This window comes from Camelus ferus, chromosome 3, assembly GCF_009834535.1.
Source record: "Camelus ferus isolate YT-003-E chromosome 3, BCGSAC_Cfer_1.0, whole genome shotgun sequence".
Lineage (NCBI taxonomy): Eukaryota > Metazoa > Chordata > Mammalia > Artiodactyla > Camelidae > Camelus > Camelus ferus.
Window position 1 is genome coordinate 28515456 of NC_045698.1, and position 17031 is coordinate 28532486.

Below are 17031 nucleotides of genomic sequence, written 5' to 3' on the forward strand. Positions count from 1 at the left end.
CTGTCACTGCTACGACTCAGTGTAGGTCTTCAGTCTTCCAGGACTGTCAAAAATTCAATTAACCAGTCTTCCCGAGACCAGTGTTGCCTGACTCCAATCCATTTTGGTAAGTTCACTTACTGATTAAAATATTTCAGTAGCTCCTGGTTACCTTAAGGACGCTGGAGTTCAGGCCTGTTAAATTCAGCTATGCACCTAACAGTCATGTCTCTGCTCCCAAGTCTCCATTTACCTCTAGACACTTCTTTCACCAGACATTGTATATTATGTTCCTTCCAGCTGTACTGAACTAGTTTCAATACTTCAATGGGAGAGATTTTCTCTGGTCTCCTCCTGGTTTTGCACATGCAGACTGGAACACTGTTCTGTCCCTTCTTCAGCTAATTTTCATTTGTCTTTCATGACTCTTCTGATGCTATCTTTTCCCAAAATCTTCCCAAACGCTCTTTAATTCTTCCATTCCCCCATCTAATTAAATGTCCTCCTTTTATATTATCCCATGAACTCTCTAAAACAGTACTCTTTACTCCACATCAAAACAGCTTCTCTCTTTGTGTCACTCCACAAAAGATGCTCATCTACTATTTTCTTTGTGGCATCAATGCCTAACAAAAGCACTAAATAAATACTCAAGGAGTAAAAATAGATAAAAGAAATTAATACACTAAACTAAATTAGGGTGAGGGGAGCAGAATATAAAACAACAATGGCAACTGATGTTGAACATAATTTTATCTTTGCTGAATCACAGAGATTTTTAGATGTTACGCAGCTTTAAAGTAAATTTTAATTACTTGTCTGATACTTTAAATTCTTGACAAAAGAAAAGTTGCATACATTAAAACACTGCTAAACTCAAAAGCTTTATTCTATATATAGTTGATTCTCATTCCCAGTAGTTATGTTCTGTAAAGTCACCATAAAGTCTGAATGAGCAAATACTGAATCATCGCTCCTGGAAGATATTCGGGGTTACGTTCCAGACCAGCCAGCCTCTGGTCTCGACATTTTTATCAAGTGATTAATATATAACTAACTGATTAATACGGGATTTATGTGTGTTCCTGTTTAAAGACACTTATTATATATTGCTGATTCACTAACACTGAACTCATGGCCTGCAGCACTGTAACTTATGCCTGGACGAAGCTAACCTAACACACATATTTTCTCCGTATGACACACATCACAGCCTTCTTAACAGCACTTCTGCACTACACCTGTGGGCTATTTTAAACAGCAAAATCACAAAAAAAGGCAAAAAAATGTGGAAAACATAACACTACACAGACCACAGGGATGACGCTTGCTTTCAGTATAAGAGCCAAATAAAACAAGAAGGCAGAGGGAGCATCGTCTTGTTTGATTCATCTGGGAACATAAACATCTGGTGACTCAAATTTTTCACAGCTCTGTGCATGCCCACTAATGACTATGAAAGCACCATGAGTACTGATTTGGGGGTTACAAATACATTTTAGTGAGTAAGCGAACCCACAAATACAGAATTCATGAATGAGGACTGACTGTATATAAGAAGAAATGTTATAGCATTTTTGTCTATGTCAAGTCAAAAATAACTAAACACAAATGATCATCACTTTCCACTAATATCATAAGATTTCTATTTGACTCCTATTGTACAATTTTATGTGCTCACGTAGAAATACCAAAACGAATTTAAAAGCTATTCCTATACAGCTACATTTCAGTACATAAGTAGCTAATATTAAGATTCATTTTATTTTCTTATTAAAAACTATGTTGTCAAGAACATTAAAGTTTTAACCTTATTTTCTATTGTGTTTCTAATATTTATAATATTTGTGCCTCAAAATGTTTAATGACAAAAATAACTTTTCTGGTTCAGTTTAGATTTTGCTTTTGGAAATGACTTTCCTTTGTTCAGCATATAATATTTGAATTAAAGTTTAATTTACTTCCTTGGTTTTGTGGAAGCTTCCATAGAGAAATTATAATAAAACTGAAAGTAGTCTTAGACAGCTTTAAGTGAAAATTGTATGATTTCCAACGTGGGTAGACCAGATTCCAATCTTTAGGCAATAGTCAATTTCCTGAATTAAACCAAAAAAGAAAATCTCTAAATTATTTTGAGTTTGCTCTATCTAGAATTTATAGAGTAGCATTCTGAAGAAAGCAAGGAGAAAATACTGTGTGGTTACACACAATGAGCATTCATCATAAGAAACCTAACATCTCGTAAATCAGACAGGCTTAGAAAAAAAGAAAGGAAAAAAAAGCAAAAACAATGAAAGAGAAAAAATATACTTCCCAGTGGCATATTCTCTCAGGACAGTCATATTTAAGGAAAGGGGATCTGGAGCAGGAGGAAGCATTGAGATGATGCTCACAGTAGAGTTTGAGTACGTTTTTATCAGGCAAGAGTGAGGGAAATGATATAAATATGCTTTAAAAATAAGTACTACATTGCTCTGGATTTCAGTCACTATCACTTATTGAAATTATGTGGACACACGGAAAGAGTAGAAACAAATTCTACCCTAAGACAAGAGTAGCAAACACCTTAATTCTTACTCTGTTTGATCTCATCATTCCAGATATAGAAATTATAAGATAAGTCAAGACTAGGGGAATGAACATGTGTGGAAAAAAAACAAGCGATTGGAATTCCAGGTATAGCAGAGGTACCTTACGACCCTGGGATATCTGAGGGGGGAGAACATAGCTCAAGTGGTAGAGTGCATGCTTAGCATGCACGAGGTCCTGGGTTCAATCCCCAGTACCTCCTCCTAAGAATAAATAAATCAATCTGATTACCTTCCCCCATCATGAAAAAGGAAAAAAAAAAAGCAAGACCCTGGGATATCTGAGGTTTCAGGAGTTGTTGTGGTTTCTGAGGAGGGAGCTAAAGGTCAAGGTCAGCATACAGTGAATATTTTAGGCTTTGTGGGTCATACATTCTGTTACAACTACTCAATTCTGCTGTGGCACAAAATCTGCCACAGATGATACACAAATGTGCGTGTTTGTGTCCCAATAAAACTTTATTTATAAAAATAGACTGTGGTTTGCCATCTCCTACTTTACTTGGCCCAACCACTGTTAGAATTTGTCACATTTGTCAAATGCCTTTTTTTTTTTTAAACTTTCAATACTATTTTCTGCCTAACTCAACTGGGGGCAGTTATCACCCTATGTAGGGTATTGATGGCAATTTATAGAGGCCCTTGGGTTGTCACTAAGACTTGGAGGCACTAGTGTCAGGGGATCAGGGATGTTAACATCCTGCAAGGCAAAGGATCATCCTGTAAAACAAAATGTCCTGCCCAAAACGCCAACAGCACTATTACTGAGAATCATGTTGGCTCATCCCACTCACTCCCACAAAGCTGCTTACACACCTAAGCTTAAGTTGTCCCAAAGTACAAAATAAACCAAGAAGTTCAAGATGACACTGACCATCACTAGGTCTGCTTTCTCTTTTCCTGAAGCCAGAATGCAAACACGAATTTGTGCAAACACAGGCATACAGATTGAAGGAAAAATGTCTTTCCAAGTTGCACTGATTTGACTTGAAAACATAACCATTGCTGTCAGCAGAGGAACTGCTAAAGGAAATATGCTTTGTCGCCCACAGCGTACAAAGGTTGAAAGAAACAAGTGAGCTGCTTGCTACTGGTTAAAGAGAAGCAAGAACTGGCAGATACTGATTTCACTCCTTTTTCACTCCAGCTTGCTGAATTCCTTCCCCTCCTTCATGTCTCATTTCTCTCTTTGATTTACTTCTCCTGACCTACAAATAAAAGGTGGCACCACCTACTTCCTCTATTTTGGGGTCATAGGAAACTTGGCACCTACTAAATCAATGGTCTCACATAACCTCTACAACGTATCTCTTAATTCAACCTTGGTTTGGAACAGACTGAACAGACACTGCCCTACTGCAGCTGCTGGATAGGAAGCATTAAAAGATAAAAACTTGGTTTAAAGTCACTGTGGTTAATAAGTGACCAAAGTCTGATTCAGGCTGTTTAAAGACAACCTTAACAGTACGCACCCGAACTAGCACAAAGAAGGAAGCAGAGTGAATAGTTCAGGGATTGCACCAGGGCAGGGTGAGATATTACCCTACACTGAGGTAAAGAACAGCTGGTGATCAAGTCAAATAAGTTAGCACGTTTATTTACCAGATAGAAATATCAACATGTTTAGCTAACATGTTTGCTTCCAATTAGATCTGTAATTTACTACAGCATCAAGTTTAATGAGCTATATAGTTACCAGTTTATTCATTTAATAAACATTTATTGAGCACCAGAGTAGAATACAACTCCAGGCCAGGTGGTATTCTAGGTACTCAGGAAGCAGGATTTAATAAGATATAAAAGGACTCTACTATTCTAGAGCTTACATCCTAGAATGTGCATAGGAAGAAGGCAGAGAAAGACAAATGTAAGTTAAAACATGGTACATGCCACGATGACAAACACATGGAACGATGTGATGGGGGTGACCAGGTGGCTACTCAGAATGCATGGTCAGGAAGGATCTCTCTGGGAAGGCATCTGAGCTGAGAGCTGAGTGACAAAAAGTAGTCAGCCAACAGACAATCTGGAGAAGTCCATTCCAGACAAAGGAAGAGCCCAAGGCAGGATCAAACACCCCACACTCTGAGGCAAGGAAAGAAAACCAACATGGCTCCAGTGGAAGAAGGAAGGGTTGTGAGAGGTCAGAGAGGCAGTCCAAAGCCATGATCATGGAACTAGCAGGCCTTGATCATGAGTACAGATTTACCTGTGTGAATTATGGGGAATTTGTAAAGTTTCCATGGAACACAGAGACATGAATTGATACGTATGTTGAAAAGATCAGTCAGGCCCAGGGGAGGGGAATGGACTCCAGGGGTGTAAGAATGAGCAGGGGAAACCTGTTAGTTAGGAGACTACCAGGGTAATTAATCTAGGTAAGAGATGACAGTAGATTAGACTAGGATGACAGCAATGAAAACAGACGGGAGGATAAAAGTGATTTAGAATATGTTAAAAAGTAAAGTGGCCTCAACTTGGATAGGGTATGAGGAGTAAAAAAAGCAAAGAATCCAGGATACTGTCTTAGCTTGGGTGACCTGGGAAATTAAGCGTGAGGCCTAAGCATACAAGCTGACCCTCTGTGGAGGGTAGGATTCAAGGGAGGCAGGAGTAAGGGGAGAAAAAAAAGAAAAGTGAGGCAGGAAAGAGGGAGAATAAATACAAGGCATATGCTAAGCTGGCAAAAGCTTCAAGAACAAACAGAGATGATTGCTAATCTTGTAGAACTTCTTCAGAGACAGTGTGAAACCTCTTTGTATTGGAAACAGTCCAGTGGGGAAAGGAAGAAAAATTTATCTGCAGCCTCCCTCCCCATAACCTGTCTGCCATCAGTCAAAGTTGGCCCCACAAGGCTTTAACCCACTCACACTTCTGGGTGGGTGACCCTGTCCCTCTAGAGCACCTCTAGGTCCAACCTAGCCAGTGTCAAGGTATGATGGTCTTTCATTATCAGTTAGCACCATTCGTGGGGGCTCTCTGGCCTGTGATGACAGCAGCAGCTGCCAGCACTTCATGGTAATAATAATATTTGTAATAACCTACAATGGAAAATAATCTGAAATATATATGTGTGTATATCTCAATCACTTTGCTACACACCTGACACTAACACAATATTGCAAATCAACTGTACTTCACTTAAAAAAAACAAAACATAGAAAAAAATGTCATGAGCTGTCTCAAGAGCAGGCATTTGGAGGTGAGTGGGGCTGATTGGCTCTGGACTGGCCCATTAAACCAGCAGAGATGACTCCTGGCTTTTGGGCTTAAGCAACTGGGTCAATGGTGGCACCTTTTATTACTGACATGGGCAATACTGGAAAGGGCCAGATGTTGGGGAGAAAAATCAGGAGTTCTGCTCAGTACATGTTAAGTTTGAGATACTAATTGGACACCCAAGTGGGTATAAAGCAAGCATGGGAGACTCAAGAGTCTGTAAATGAGGTGGGAGGACACCACTGCAGCCACTGGCACAGATATGGTACTGAAGGCAAGCGACTTTGTATGTTTAAGAAGGGCAAGAATGCATACGGAAAAGGGAGACAGTATTGTCTAAATACTGTGGCCTACCGATATGTAGAAAGTGAGCAAAAGAAAAGAGCAAGCAAGGAAGATGGACAGGCAGTGGACACTGACACAAAGGGAAACACATGAGAGTGTGGTGCTGCAAACTGGAGCAGTGTACTGAGGAGGAGCGCTCTGCTGTGTTGAGGACGTGACGAGGTGTACAGCAAGTAAGAACCAAGACACGATGACTGGATTCCACAACATGGAGGTCACTGATAACCTTTTCAAGAGTGGTTTCGGTGAATGAGTGGGGACAGAGGCTGACTAGAATGGACTGAAAGGATGATGATTCATCAAGAAATGGAGTTTGTGGTGAAGGGAAAGCAGAGAAATGGTAAGGTGAGTGGAGTCAAGGGAAGGTTTTTAAATGGATCCTATTAGGATATGTTTGTATACCAGTGAGGGGGGCTAAAAGAGACAGGGAGGGGCAGTTCAGGAGTAGGGGATTAAGAGGTACAAATTATTCTGTATAAAGTAAGCTACAAGGATATATTGTAGAACACAGGGAATATAGCCAATATTTTATAAGTGGATATAACCTTCAGAAATTGTGAATCACTATACAGCACACCTGTTAATTTATATAATACTGTACATCAACTATAATGCCATTAAAAAAAATAGAGTAAAAAAAACAGGGAAAGAACAGGTGACATCAAAATGAAAGGGGATTTTAGGAACAATATTCCTGAAAAGGCAAGGAGGGGTGAGGCCTAGGCAGGAGTGGAGGGATGAGCCTTTGGTAAAAGCAGGGGCCTTCATTACCACAGAGTGAGTGCAGACAGCTTTCATGCAGACACACTCAGACTGAAAGACGTGGTGGTGAGAAAAATAAAGGCATTCTACACTGACTGCATCTATCCTCTTCCACGGAATGTGAGGCGAGATCATTGTCATTAAATATATCCAGGCTGGCACTCAACAGAACATGTTTCACATGGCCAGATCACCCTCAAGTTCACTTTGGTAGGTATGCTTTTCCAGACAAGAGACAAAATTCATGTTATTAATTCTAATTATATTCCTGCTTCACACACATACACACTAACTCTCACAGAGAAAAAAAAACATCAGATCATTTAGCTGCACAACCAATTATCACCATCTAGTGGTTGAAACCTTAAAAGCCAGTATATCAAAGTTGGGACCCACACGGTAATTCTTGAAAAAACATATGCCATTTAGCAATAATTCTAGAAAAAGATACCTGATCAAAATACCTTATTAAAAACTTTAATACTATATGAAATACACCAATCACATATAAAATCTTAAAATAAATTACCTAAACTACATTTATCGTGTGCCTACTAGGTGCCAGGTGGCATGCTAAGCTCTTTTCCCTGGACTTGTTCTTTAATCCCCCAACAGTCTGAGGTAAGTATCACCATTTCACATATAAGGAAACTAGAAACTGACACGTAAAAGGTTAAGAATCTGCCCAAAGTTTACACAGATAGAAATTATAAAGCTAGGATCTAACTAGACTTAAAATGACTTCAAAACCCTCACTCATAACCACTAGACTCACTATATTGTCTCTGTAAGGTCTTGGGTAGAAAAGTAAACCAGTCTTTTGTTACAAAAAATCATGAATACTACAAGGCACAACTTCAGAATGTAAAAACCATTCCACCGCAAACCAAATTTTTCTCAGAGTAGTTATAGTTAGTTACTAGTGAAGTAAACCAGACAGCAGGAGACTCTGTGATGCTTAAGAATCGGGCCTCCTTCAGAGAAAGAATGCAATTAACACACTTGGATCATGCTCTATTTAGTGTGTTGAGACAACTCTCTTAAAGTGCTAAATAAAACCAAATGAGAAAATCTTGAGGGTAAAAAAAAAAGAAACTCACAAGGAGGCAAAAGAATGTATCCCATAACTCACAGAGAAAAAAATGTGACAATGAGTGTGTATATGTCCATGAATAACTGAAAAATTGTGCTGAACAGTGGAATTCGACACAACATTGTAAAATGATTATAAATCAATAAAAAATGTTAAAAAAAAAAAAAAAGAATGTATCCCAGGAAGTAGAAGTAGCTCCCTCCTTTTGTCAACCTCCCTCCCTCCTTCTCCAGCAACTCCTCCAGAGGCATCCCTACTTCTCTACAGTCTAAGGATTATTCCTCATTCCAAGTTCAAAGCTGTCCCATATTTTGTTACTTAATCCTTACCATCATAGCTTGTGGGGAAAGGAATGAGACTCAGAAAAGAGCAATAATTCTCAAGTGTCATATTCTCATGCAGGTGAAGAGCAGGAAAATTCTATTCCCAAAGGCTCTTGGTGGTTGGGAGATGAAATAAAAAAGGTACTCAGAATTCTATGTTCTAATCTGGAATCTAAAAATGTATATTCCTATAGATATAATGCAATATATGGTAGTTAATACACAAAAACCTATCTAACTATAATATAGCAAAACATAGCAGGCTTATAAATATTCAGTAACTATTGAGGGCCTGGTAGGTGCTACAAATTGTTTTAAGAGCTGCAGACAGAGTACAAAGTCTATCTAGACAAAGCTCCTACTGTCCTGGAGCTTACAGTTCCATAGAGGAGAGACAAACACAAACAAATAACTAAGTAAGTGTGTAAGGTAATTTCAAACGGGAGACATACTAAAAATCTTAAAGCCACTATGATGGAGAAAGAGGGAGCACAGGGGTGCTACTTTCAACTGGATGGTCTGGGAGGGAGGGGCTCCCTGAGAACAGGACACATGAGCAGAGAGCTGAAGGACAAGACGACAGCATCAGAAAACAGGAAACTAGAGCTTTTCAGACAGAGTCATAAGACAAAGTTGTATTAAGAACTGTGTTCAAAAACATAAGGAAAGCCAACATGGTTAAAAATGCAGCGAAAATGATGGTGGGGTAAAGTGAAGTTGATCTGGAAGACAGGGACTGAGTTGTATCTTTTTTTATTTAACTTCACTATTCTTCCTTATGTTATTTTCTAGTCATCTTACTTTCAATCAAGTTTAATACTCTCTTAGATATTTTAAACTATTATTTCTATTTATTTTTGGCTTAGAGTAGCCAGAAGACTAATTTCTACCAGATTCCTTTAATTCTGTTTAGTTATCTTCTAAAGCTGTGTATACATTACTCCAAAACAAATGCTAAAGAGCTAAAAAACTTAATCATCTCACAGTGTTCTCCATTCAAAATAAAGCAACCAATCCAGCTGATTTCAGTGAAATGAGTCAATGTTTTGACATGTAGGCAAAAAAAAAAACAAGAGTGATTTTGTTTATCCACAAAGTTGCTATCTCTCATCTACCACAGGAAATTTCAGAGGGAATCCCATGGCAATAACTGAATAGCTTTTCCCTTCCACACTAGTGTGGTCTAGAGAAAAAGAAAAAAACAACAAAGCCGATGAACCTTTAACAGGCATTTACAGGCATTTCTAAAGATGTTTTATGGACACTCTGAAAGTCATTTCATAGATGTGGAAAATTTATAGCTGGTTTTCTTCTAAGGCAGAATGGCCAATCTTGAAAAGTTCTGCAAGAGAAGAGACTTTATGCCTAGAACACCACAAATGAGAATTCACAGCCTAACATTAGGCCATTAAGCTGTTAATTGTCCTTAGTTGTTATTTATTTTCTACCCTTACTCCCAATTTGAGGAGCTATTACGGTTTAAGCATCATGTTATGCTTTATATTAAAATACATTAATAAAAGATTACTCTCAGAATAAAAAATAATAACATGCCTAGAAACAAAAATGCTGGTTTCTCAACTTTGACTTAATTATGACAAAAATGATTAACAAGGAATCTTACAACCATCCTTACCGACTGAAAAAAAAAAAAGAAGAAAAAAGAACACAGAAAAGGAAAAGAAGTGCTTCCGTTTAGCACTATTTCCTGTAATTCCTCAAACTCTTCGACACCACACGGGAGACACCAGTCAAAGGCACATGGGCCAGACTTTAGATCTCTGGGTGATCTCAGGAATACTCTGCCCTACCAAAAACCAAAACTGTTCTCTATAAGAAAACTCCTAAAAACATACCTTTTATTTTCTGCCAAATTGGCTCCCTCGTCCTTCAACTGTTTACTTTTCTCAGCACAGCCTTCAAGGAGAATTTCCTTCCTCCGTTTAACAGCATGAAGCCAGTTCCCTTCATCGTTTTCAACTGCATCCTTCTCATCAGCAGCTTCAGCTTCAAACTGCTGGGACGTGACCTTGGAGACCTTCTCGCCAATCTTCCTTTTCCATCCGAAGGAAGCCATTCTAGAAAATTACAAAGAAAGAGTTTTAAATTTCAAATTTGGCCCTTTATAGAAGTATTCCAACAAATAGGTAAAGAAGGGATACTAAAATTATACTGTCACCATTTTTGTTTAATTGATTGAAAGATTAAGACTGTTCCCATTTTTAGCCCCTAATTCAATAGTGGATCTAAATAATCATCGAAGGCTGCTAACAACATAAAAAAAGACAGGTGTACATTATGTATCTTCTGGTGGAGGTGACACAGCACCTGTGAAGTACTACTGCCAAAAGTTAATGTTACATCAGAACAAGCCTCTACCAATTTATAACAAATGTGGGCTATTGTAAAATGATTATAAATCAATAAAATGTTAAAAAAAAAAAAAAGAAATGTGGGCTACAGATGAGCATGCTAAATGTCAGAGATGCAGACAGCAAAAAAACAGAAACGAAAGAAAAATAAAACTGGTTTCTTTAAGACATAAACTGCCAGGTTTCTTCAAGCAAAAAAGGCAAATTGGGAGGTAACCCCTAGATTAAAAGAGACTTAAGAGACATACTAACCAGATATAATGTCTGGATGTTTTTCAGTAAGTCCATGGAGGAAGAAACCATTATAAAATAATAGGGGAAATCAGAACAGTGATTTGATATTTGATAATATTAAAAAACTCCTGCTGTTTTAAGTATGATAATAGTATTATGATTATGTTTACAAAAAGAACACTGTTCTTTTAGGAATACATACTAAAATTGCTTACAAGAAATTGCATGATATCTAGGAATTGTTTCAAAGTAATCAGCAGGAGGAAGGGTGCTATGGAACAGTGATACAGATAAAAAGATTGCCATGAGTTGATAAGTGATGAAGATAGGTGATGAGTATATAGGATTCCTCTCTTCTTTCACATACATTTGAAATTTTCCATAATAAAAAAGTTTTTCAAAGAGTCAAACTCAGTAAATGTACTTAATTCACAGAACTACAAGGTTAATCAAAAAGAACAAAAGTTAAACTGCTTTGTAACTCTGCAATGATATACAAATAAAAGGGCTAAAAGAGAGGGCATAATTGATGGAACAAAGTTAAAGGAAACCCTGAAGAATTTAACAAATATGTATTTAGAGAAGGGATTTACGGAGGCATCAGAGAACTCTTACTAGTTACAGTTACATGGATGGGGTTATAGATACTGAAAAACCCCTGGAATGGTATATAAATTTTTACATGCTTTTGTGTACTCTGCACAAGTCTCTAAGCTTTCATTCTATTCTTAAAGGAGTCTATAACCCCAAGAAGACTATGTTCAATTGACTGATCAATGAGATGGATAAGGAAAAGCAATGAACCAGAGGTCTTCATAAAACTATCAAAGAATGGGCATTGCGGGAGTAAGGGAGGGAGAAATGAAACAGCGAATAAGTCCTAGCAGACATCAAGATCTTCATCACTGATGCACATGGTGAAGTAAGTATAACTAATCACTAGGATGAAGGAGACAAAGAAAGTGAGGGTGGCTGTGAGGTCACTAACATAGAAAGGCCCAAGATAATAACAGATTTTGGAGGGGTAAGAAGACTGTGGATCATGAATCTAAGTTCTTAATGAATATGACAAAATGCCAATAAATCATAGCAATCAAGAAATGCATAGACTGATATGAATGAATCACATGCTTTCCACAGGAGCAGGGATTTTTAGAAAAACCTGTAGGAGCAATAAATTATAAACTATACTAGGGAATCAGGACAAGGCCAAACTCTCTCCCCAGACCCATTACAATATGGAAGAATGAGTTTGTTATATTTGAAAATGACTACAAGTAACTTAGGGAAAGAACTAAGAAATGGCTGAAAATGGAAGTGTGGTTACTAGGGAACAAAAGTCCAGAGGCACAGAAGGGGGACCACAAGAGAGCATGGATCGTTAGGAAAGTCTCACAAGCTATCAGAATATGTCAAGATAAGAAACAAGTCTTATATTTATGACTGTCCCTAAAGGTGACAAGAATGAGGATGTTTAAGTTTTCTGGCTTCAAGTTTCCAAATGGAACTTTGTTTCTAAAGCACCAACGTGAGAGACCAGCTAGCGTGGAAACCCTAGCAATACAGATGGAAATCTGGTGTGTTTACTAAAGGCAAATTACATTAGAAATCATTGATCATGTCTGTAGATTACTGGGAGCAGGGGTTAGGGTGGGGAGTAAAGGAAAAAGGAACAGACAGATCCACACATTTTAAAAAAATTAATAGGTCAACAAGAGGCCCCCTATTCCTCCCCCATCCTCCAACCCAAACCATTGTTACAAATGCTGAGGATAGGCCAGGTTAAGGCCCCAGATGGTTCTCAAACACGTATGAAAAATCCACATTCAGCACGGCCTCAGGTGTTTCTGCCTTTCTCCTCCACAAATCCTTTAAGACCTTCTAGAAATCATAGGCTGTGGAAGTCAGGCCAAAATGAGGTTACAGGGGTGTAAGATGCCTGATGATCACTAACAATTGACAGGTTTAGCCTTGAAGAGAGGGACAAGAAGACATTCCTCTCAGACAAGAGTTAATACTGTGTGAAAAGTATAGGGAAGCTTGGGGATAGAGGGAAAAGGAAACCAAGGATTTTATAACCCCAAGCTTCACATTTTTCAGAGAAATAGGAGGCTAGTCATCTGCTTCAAGTATAGTGAAAAGAAATGGATCTGAGTGCTTGAGAAGAGAAAAAAATCTGAAACAGTGGCTGTTGGTAACAGGAGAAGCAACAAGGGCTGAGTAAAGACAGCAAACAGTCTCAAAGGCCCACAGAGGTTAAAAAGCAGAAGTCTGCTGTTACCAAAACCACTAGTACAGTTTTATATTTTCTTCAAAACTGTCCAGGGACCACAAGACTATAGTCAATACAATACAGGATAAGTGCTACTGCAGAGTAAACAAAGGATGCTATGACGTCAAAGAGAGACACTTGAGGCTTCGTGGTGGCCGTTAAATTTTTGTGAATAAAAGTTAGCCCGGCTTAAATGGAGAGTGGATCCCAAGACATCAGCAAAAACACTTTCCGCCTCGGAAAATCTAACAGTCGGAGTTGATTCGGGTATCTTAAATAAACAGTACGAATTCACTGTTCCTCTAAAGCTATCTGAACTTGAAATTAAAAGTCCTTATAAAGAAAGCTTTCCCGAATCTACAGTTACAAGTACAAGGCGCAACATTTTCTTTGCACTGGGATAAGAAATCATATGGGTGAGTCATAATCATACGGGTTTCATATTAAATTCATGAAAAAACACAAATTCCTTTTACACAGAATTATAATGAATGCTACGAAAATTGTAAACAATGACGCTGCATTCCAAACTCTTTTTCTAGTGCAATGACCCATATAGTTGGCGCTCAATGACCGTCGATGTTTTGACATTTTACCCTGCCACAAGCTGGAGAATGCTTCCCTTCACTGCGTGGGAGGAGGCAACACTCAAAGCGAGAAACCTGGTGAACACAATCAGGTAATCAAAACAACACCCTGCCGGGTATACGGCCGTATTCGGAGGTGAGGAATTCAAGAAACGATTTACCCGAAAATGTTACCGCAAGAGAGAAGCCAGTATCGGCGACTTCCCTTCGTTTTCCACAACAATAAAAACGTGCGAAGTTCAAAAGGCTGCCTGGACGTCACCCGAGAGTCCACGGCCCCGCCCTCCGCCGCAGGCTCCCGGCCCGCGGCGGAGAGCGGGCTCGCTTCCGCTCCTCCCACCGCTCAGGGCAGGTCCAGGCCGCGCCACCTGCCTCGGAAGCCGCCCCGGACGCCGGTGAAGGGAGGGCCCGACCCCAAGACTTGCTGGTCCCTAGCGACCAACCTTATCGTCCCGGCTCTGCCACACCCGCGCTGGGGCCCTACTCCCACTTCGGAAGCTCCTTTCTCCCGTCACCACAGGACCCACGAGCCTCGTTTTCCACCGCTTCTTCCGGCGTCCGCCACCAACCCGGGAGCCCCTGTTACCTGATGACCACTCCCCGGGTCCCGTGTTTACATTCCGCTTGGCCTTTGCCCACCGGAAACGGAAATGATCATGCCCGACCTCCTACCTGCTTGCCTTTGGGGCCTGGTCTCCCAAGAAAGGGGGTTGGTCGACCCCAGGCGTCCGAACCGTCCAGAGAAGCGAGCAGGGGCAGGGAAGAGGCGACTCTCTGCGCTTTTCTCATCGGCAATTCCCGCGCTAGGACTACAAATCCCAGAAGTCACTGCGGCCGCCCCCACCCCATTACCCTCCGGGGCTGGTAGTCGGGGACGCCCGGGCGGGAGCGCCCTCTAGCGGCGGACGGGAGCGTGACGCGCCGGCGCACGCATCGCGGGAGCGCTGGAAACTGCGGCTGTGCGGGCCGAGTGCGCGCCCAGAGCACAGCCCTGGCGGTACCGCGTGACCCATCCCGTCTGCAGGTAAAGCCTACGAGTCACGGGAAAACGATTTGGCGGGTAATTCAGAGCACTGACGCGTGGTCTTCACTAAAGGAGTTTACAGCTTAGTGGTGAGGTCGGCCAGATGCAGAGGACAGAGGCATTACTCGATTGAAAACGGGTTCAGGGACGTCTGTGGCTCAACTGTCGGGGGAAAACCCCCCAAAAGTTGGACCCATCTTCTCTAAAGAATTATGGCCTGAAAGTAGTTGCCTTGAAAATAAACAAGTGGGGACATGTAACACAGGGAAGTATTTTAGGAAGATTGAAAAATTAAGATTGTTGATTTCTCAATGTTCCTGTCTTGTGCAGAGGAAGAACATTTTTGTAGACCAGGTTTTCTCAATCTCAACGCTGTAACTTTTCTAACTGGATAAACCTCTGTTGGGAGAAGGGGAGGGAGGCTGTCATGTGCGCTGCCGGGTGCTCAGCGGCATATGTGGGCTCCACCCACTAGACGCCATTAGCATCCTCCACCACCACCATCGGTGACAACCAAAAATGCCTCTAGATGTTGCCGGATGTCCCTGGAAGGAAGATGGGTCTCCCATCCTTGCCCCATTGAGAACCACTGATGTGGAGCAGTGATTCTCCAAACGTGATCCTCAGACCTCTGAGGGTCGTCAAGATCCTCTGAGTCCAAACTATTTTCATACTAACATGAAGACATCATTTGCCTTTTTCACGGTGTTGACACTGACACTGAGAGTGGGAAAACTGGTGGCTAAAACCATTAGCGCTCAGCACGAATCAAAGCAATGATACCAAGCTGTACTAGTGGTCATTGTATCCTTCACCAGCACATGCTGAGTGAGGGGGAAAATGCAGTCACTCAGGAATGTCCTTGATGAAGCAGTAAAAACTCTTATTAAAATGACCCTTGAGTACACAATTCTTTTTAATATTCTGTATGAAAAAATGGGAGGTAATCATAAAGTACTTACGGTGTGTGTTGGAGTATGATGTCTCAAGTTAAAAGGACTTGTGAGATTAAATTATAAACTGAAGTAGGTAACTTTTTTTTGTGGAATACAACATGCGCTTCGAAGGACTGACACACCTGCTGGTTATTCAGGCTTGGGCCTGACAGGCATTTTCTTAAAAGTGAACAAAGGGTTCAAGAAAAACAACCAACAGTGTTGCCAATGATAAAATTCAAGAATTAAGCAAAAATTATGATTTTGGAAAACTTGTATTTGCCATAATTTTCTTGCCTGCTTCCCAGTACTTCTAGACTTTTCTGATGAGATCGGTGGTGGTATCAGATGTGATTTTTATTTATGTTGTTGGATTAAATGTTTCAACATTTGTAAGAGCGGCAGAAGTGAACCAGTATGTTCAAGACGATCAATACACAATTGTGGTAGCCAGCCTCCAAGGTGGCTGCCTATGACTCCGCTCCTGGGATTCCCACTCTTGGTGGTTCCTTCCCACCTTACACCCAGATTGTTCTGCGTTGCCTACAGAATAGGGCAGAAGTGATAATATGTCACTTCTGATATTAATATAAAAGACACTACTAAGGGGGTAGCAATGTTTCTTCATCTGGGTGGAGGTTTACCTGGCCACGTTCATTGCAAACCTGAAACAGTGAAAACTCATCAAGCCAAATATTTATGATTTGTGCACTTTTCTGTGTACATCATACCTCTATAAAAGTCTTTAAAATACAGGTTATCTCCCTAACAAGGCTCTCAGGATTTACGCCTTATGGTCACATATGCTGTGCTTGGCTTATAGTAGCCATATAAGGGGATATACCTTGTGGAGCAAATGATTAAATGGTGCTTGAAGCTGTACCCCTTTCTAGGGGTCTTCCCTAAATCTCTCAAAGAACTTAACCTTGATCCACTCCACCCTGGTAAAGGCTACCTCCAATACTAAGTCTTTACACCTCACCGCCACTTCCTTACTCACTTTGGTCTATGATCATGATGCATCTATTGATTTATTTAATAATTTCCCATACTGTCTGCTTATAGACAGCATGATCATCATCCATGTTGCTAGAAATCCTCTAAATTTGTTATAATGTTTATTGTCATTCATAATAAATAGAACAGTCTATTTGTTTACAGAACAACTAGAACAGTTCAATAAATGATTTTTCAATTCTCTTGAATTTCTTGTAAGTTTCGTTCAGTCAAGGTAAATGATTTTACCCAGAGTAAATAAGTTCCCTAAAAGAACCACCTATGTGCTGTTCATAACACTC

The 17031-nt window shown here is 40.1% G+C and overlaps 1 protein-coding gene across 4 annotated transcripts in view; it reads right to left on the minus strand.

Moving 5' to 3' along the window:
- Positions 1 to 14577, minus strand: part of TTC33 (tetratricopeptide repeat domain 33) — a 31281-nt gene extending 16704 nt beyond the window's left edge. The window contains exons 1-2 of one of the 4 annotated variants that reach the window (XM_014566329.2): positions 14447 to 14577; positions 10166 to 10387 (exon numbers count right to left, since the gene is read on the minus strand). In XM_014566329.2, the coding sequence (XP_014421815.1) occupies positions 10166 to 10386 (221 nt within the window). In that variant the 5' untranslated portion in view covers position 10387; positions 14447 to 14577. The other 3 variants (XM_014566328.2, XM_006193048.3, XM_032471472.1) reach the window with 3 other exon arrangements.
- Positions 14578 to 17031: the final 2454 nt, after the last annotated feature.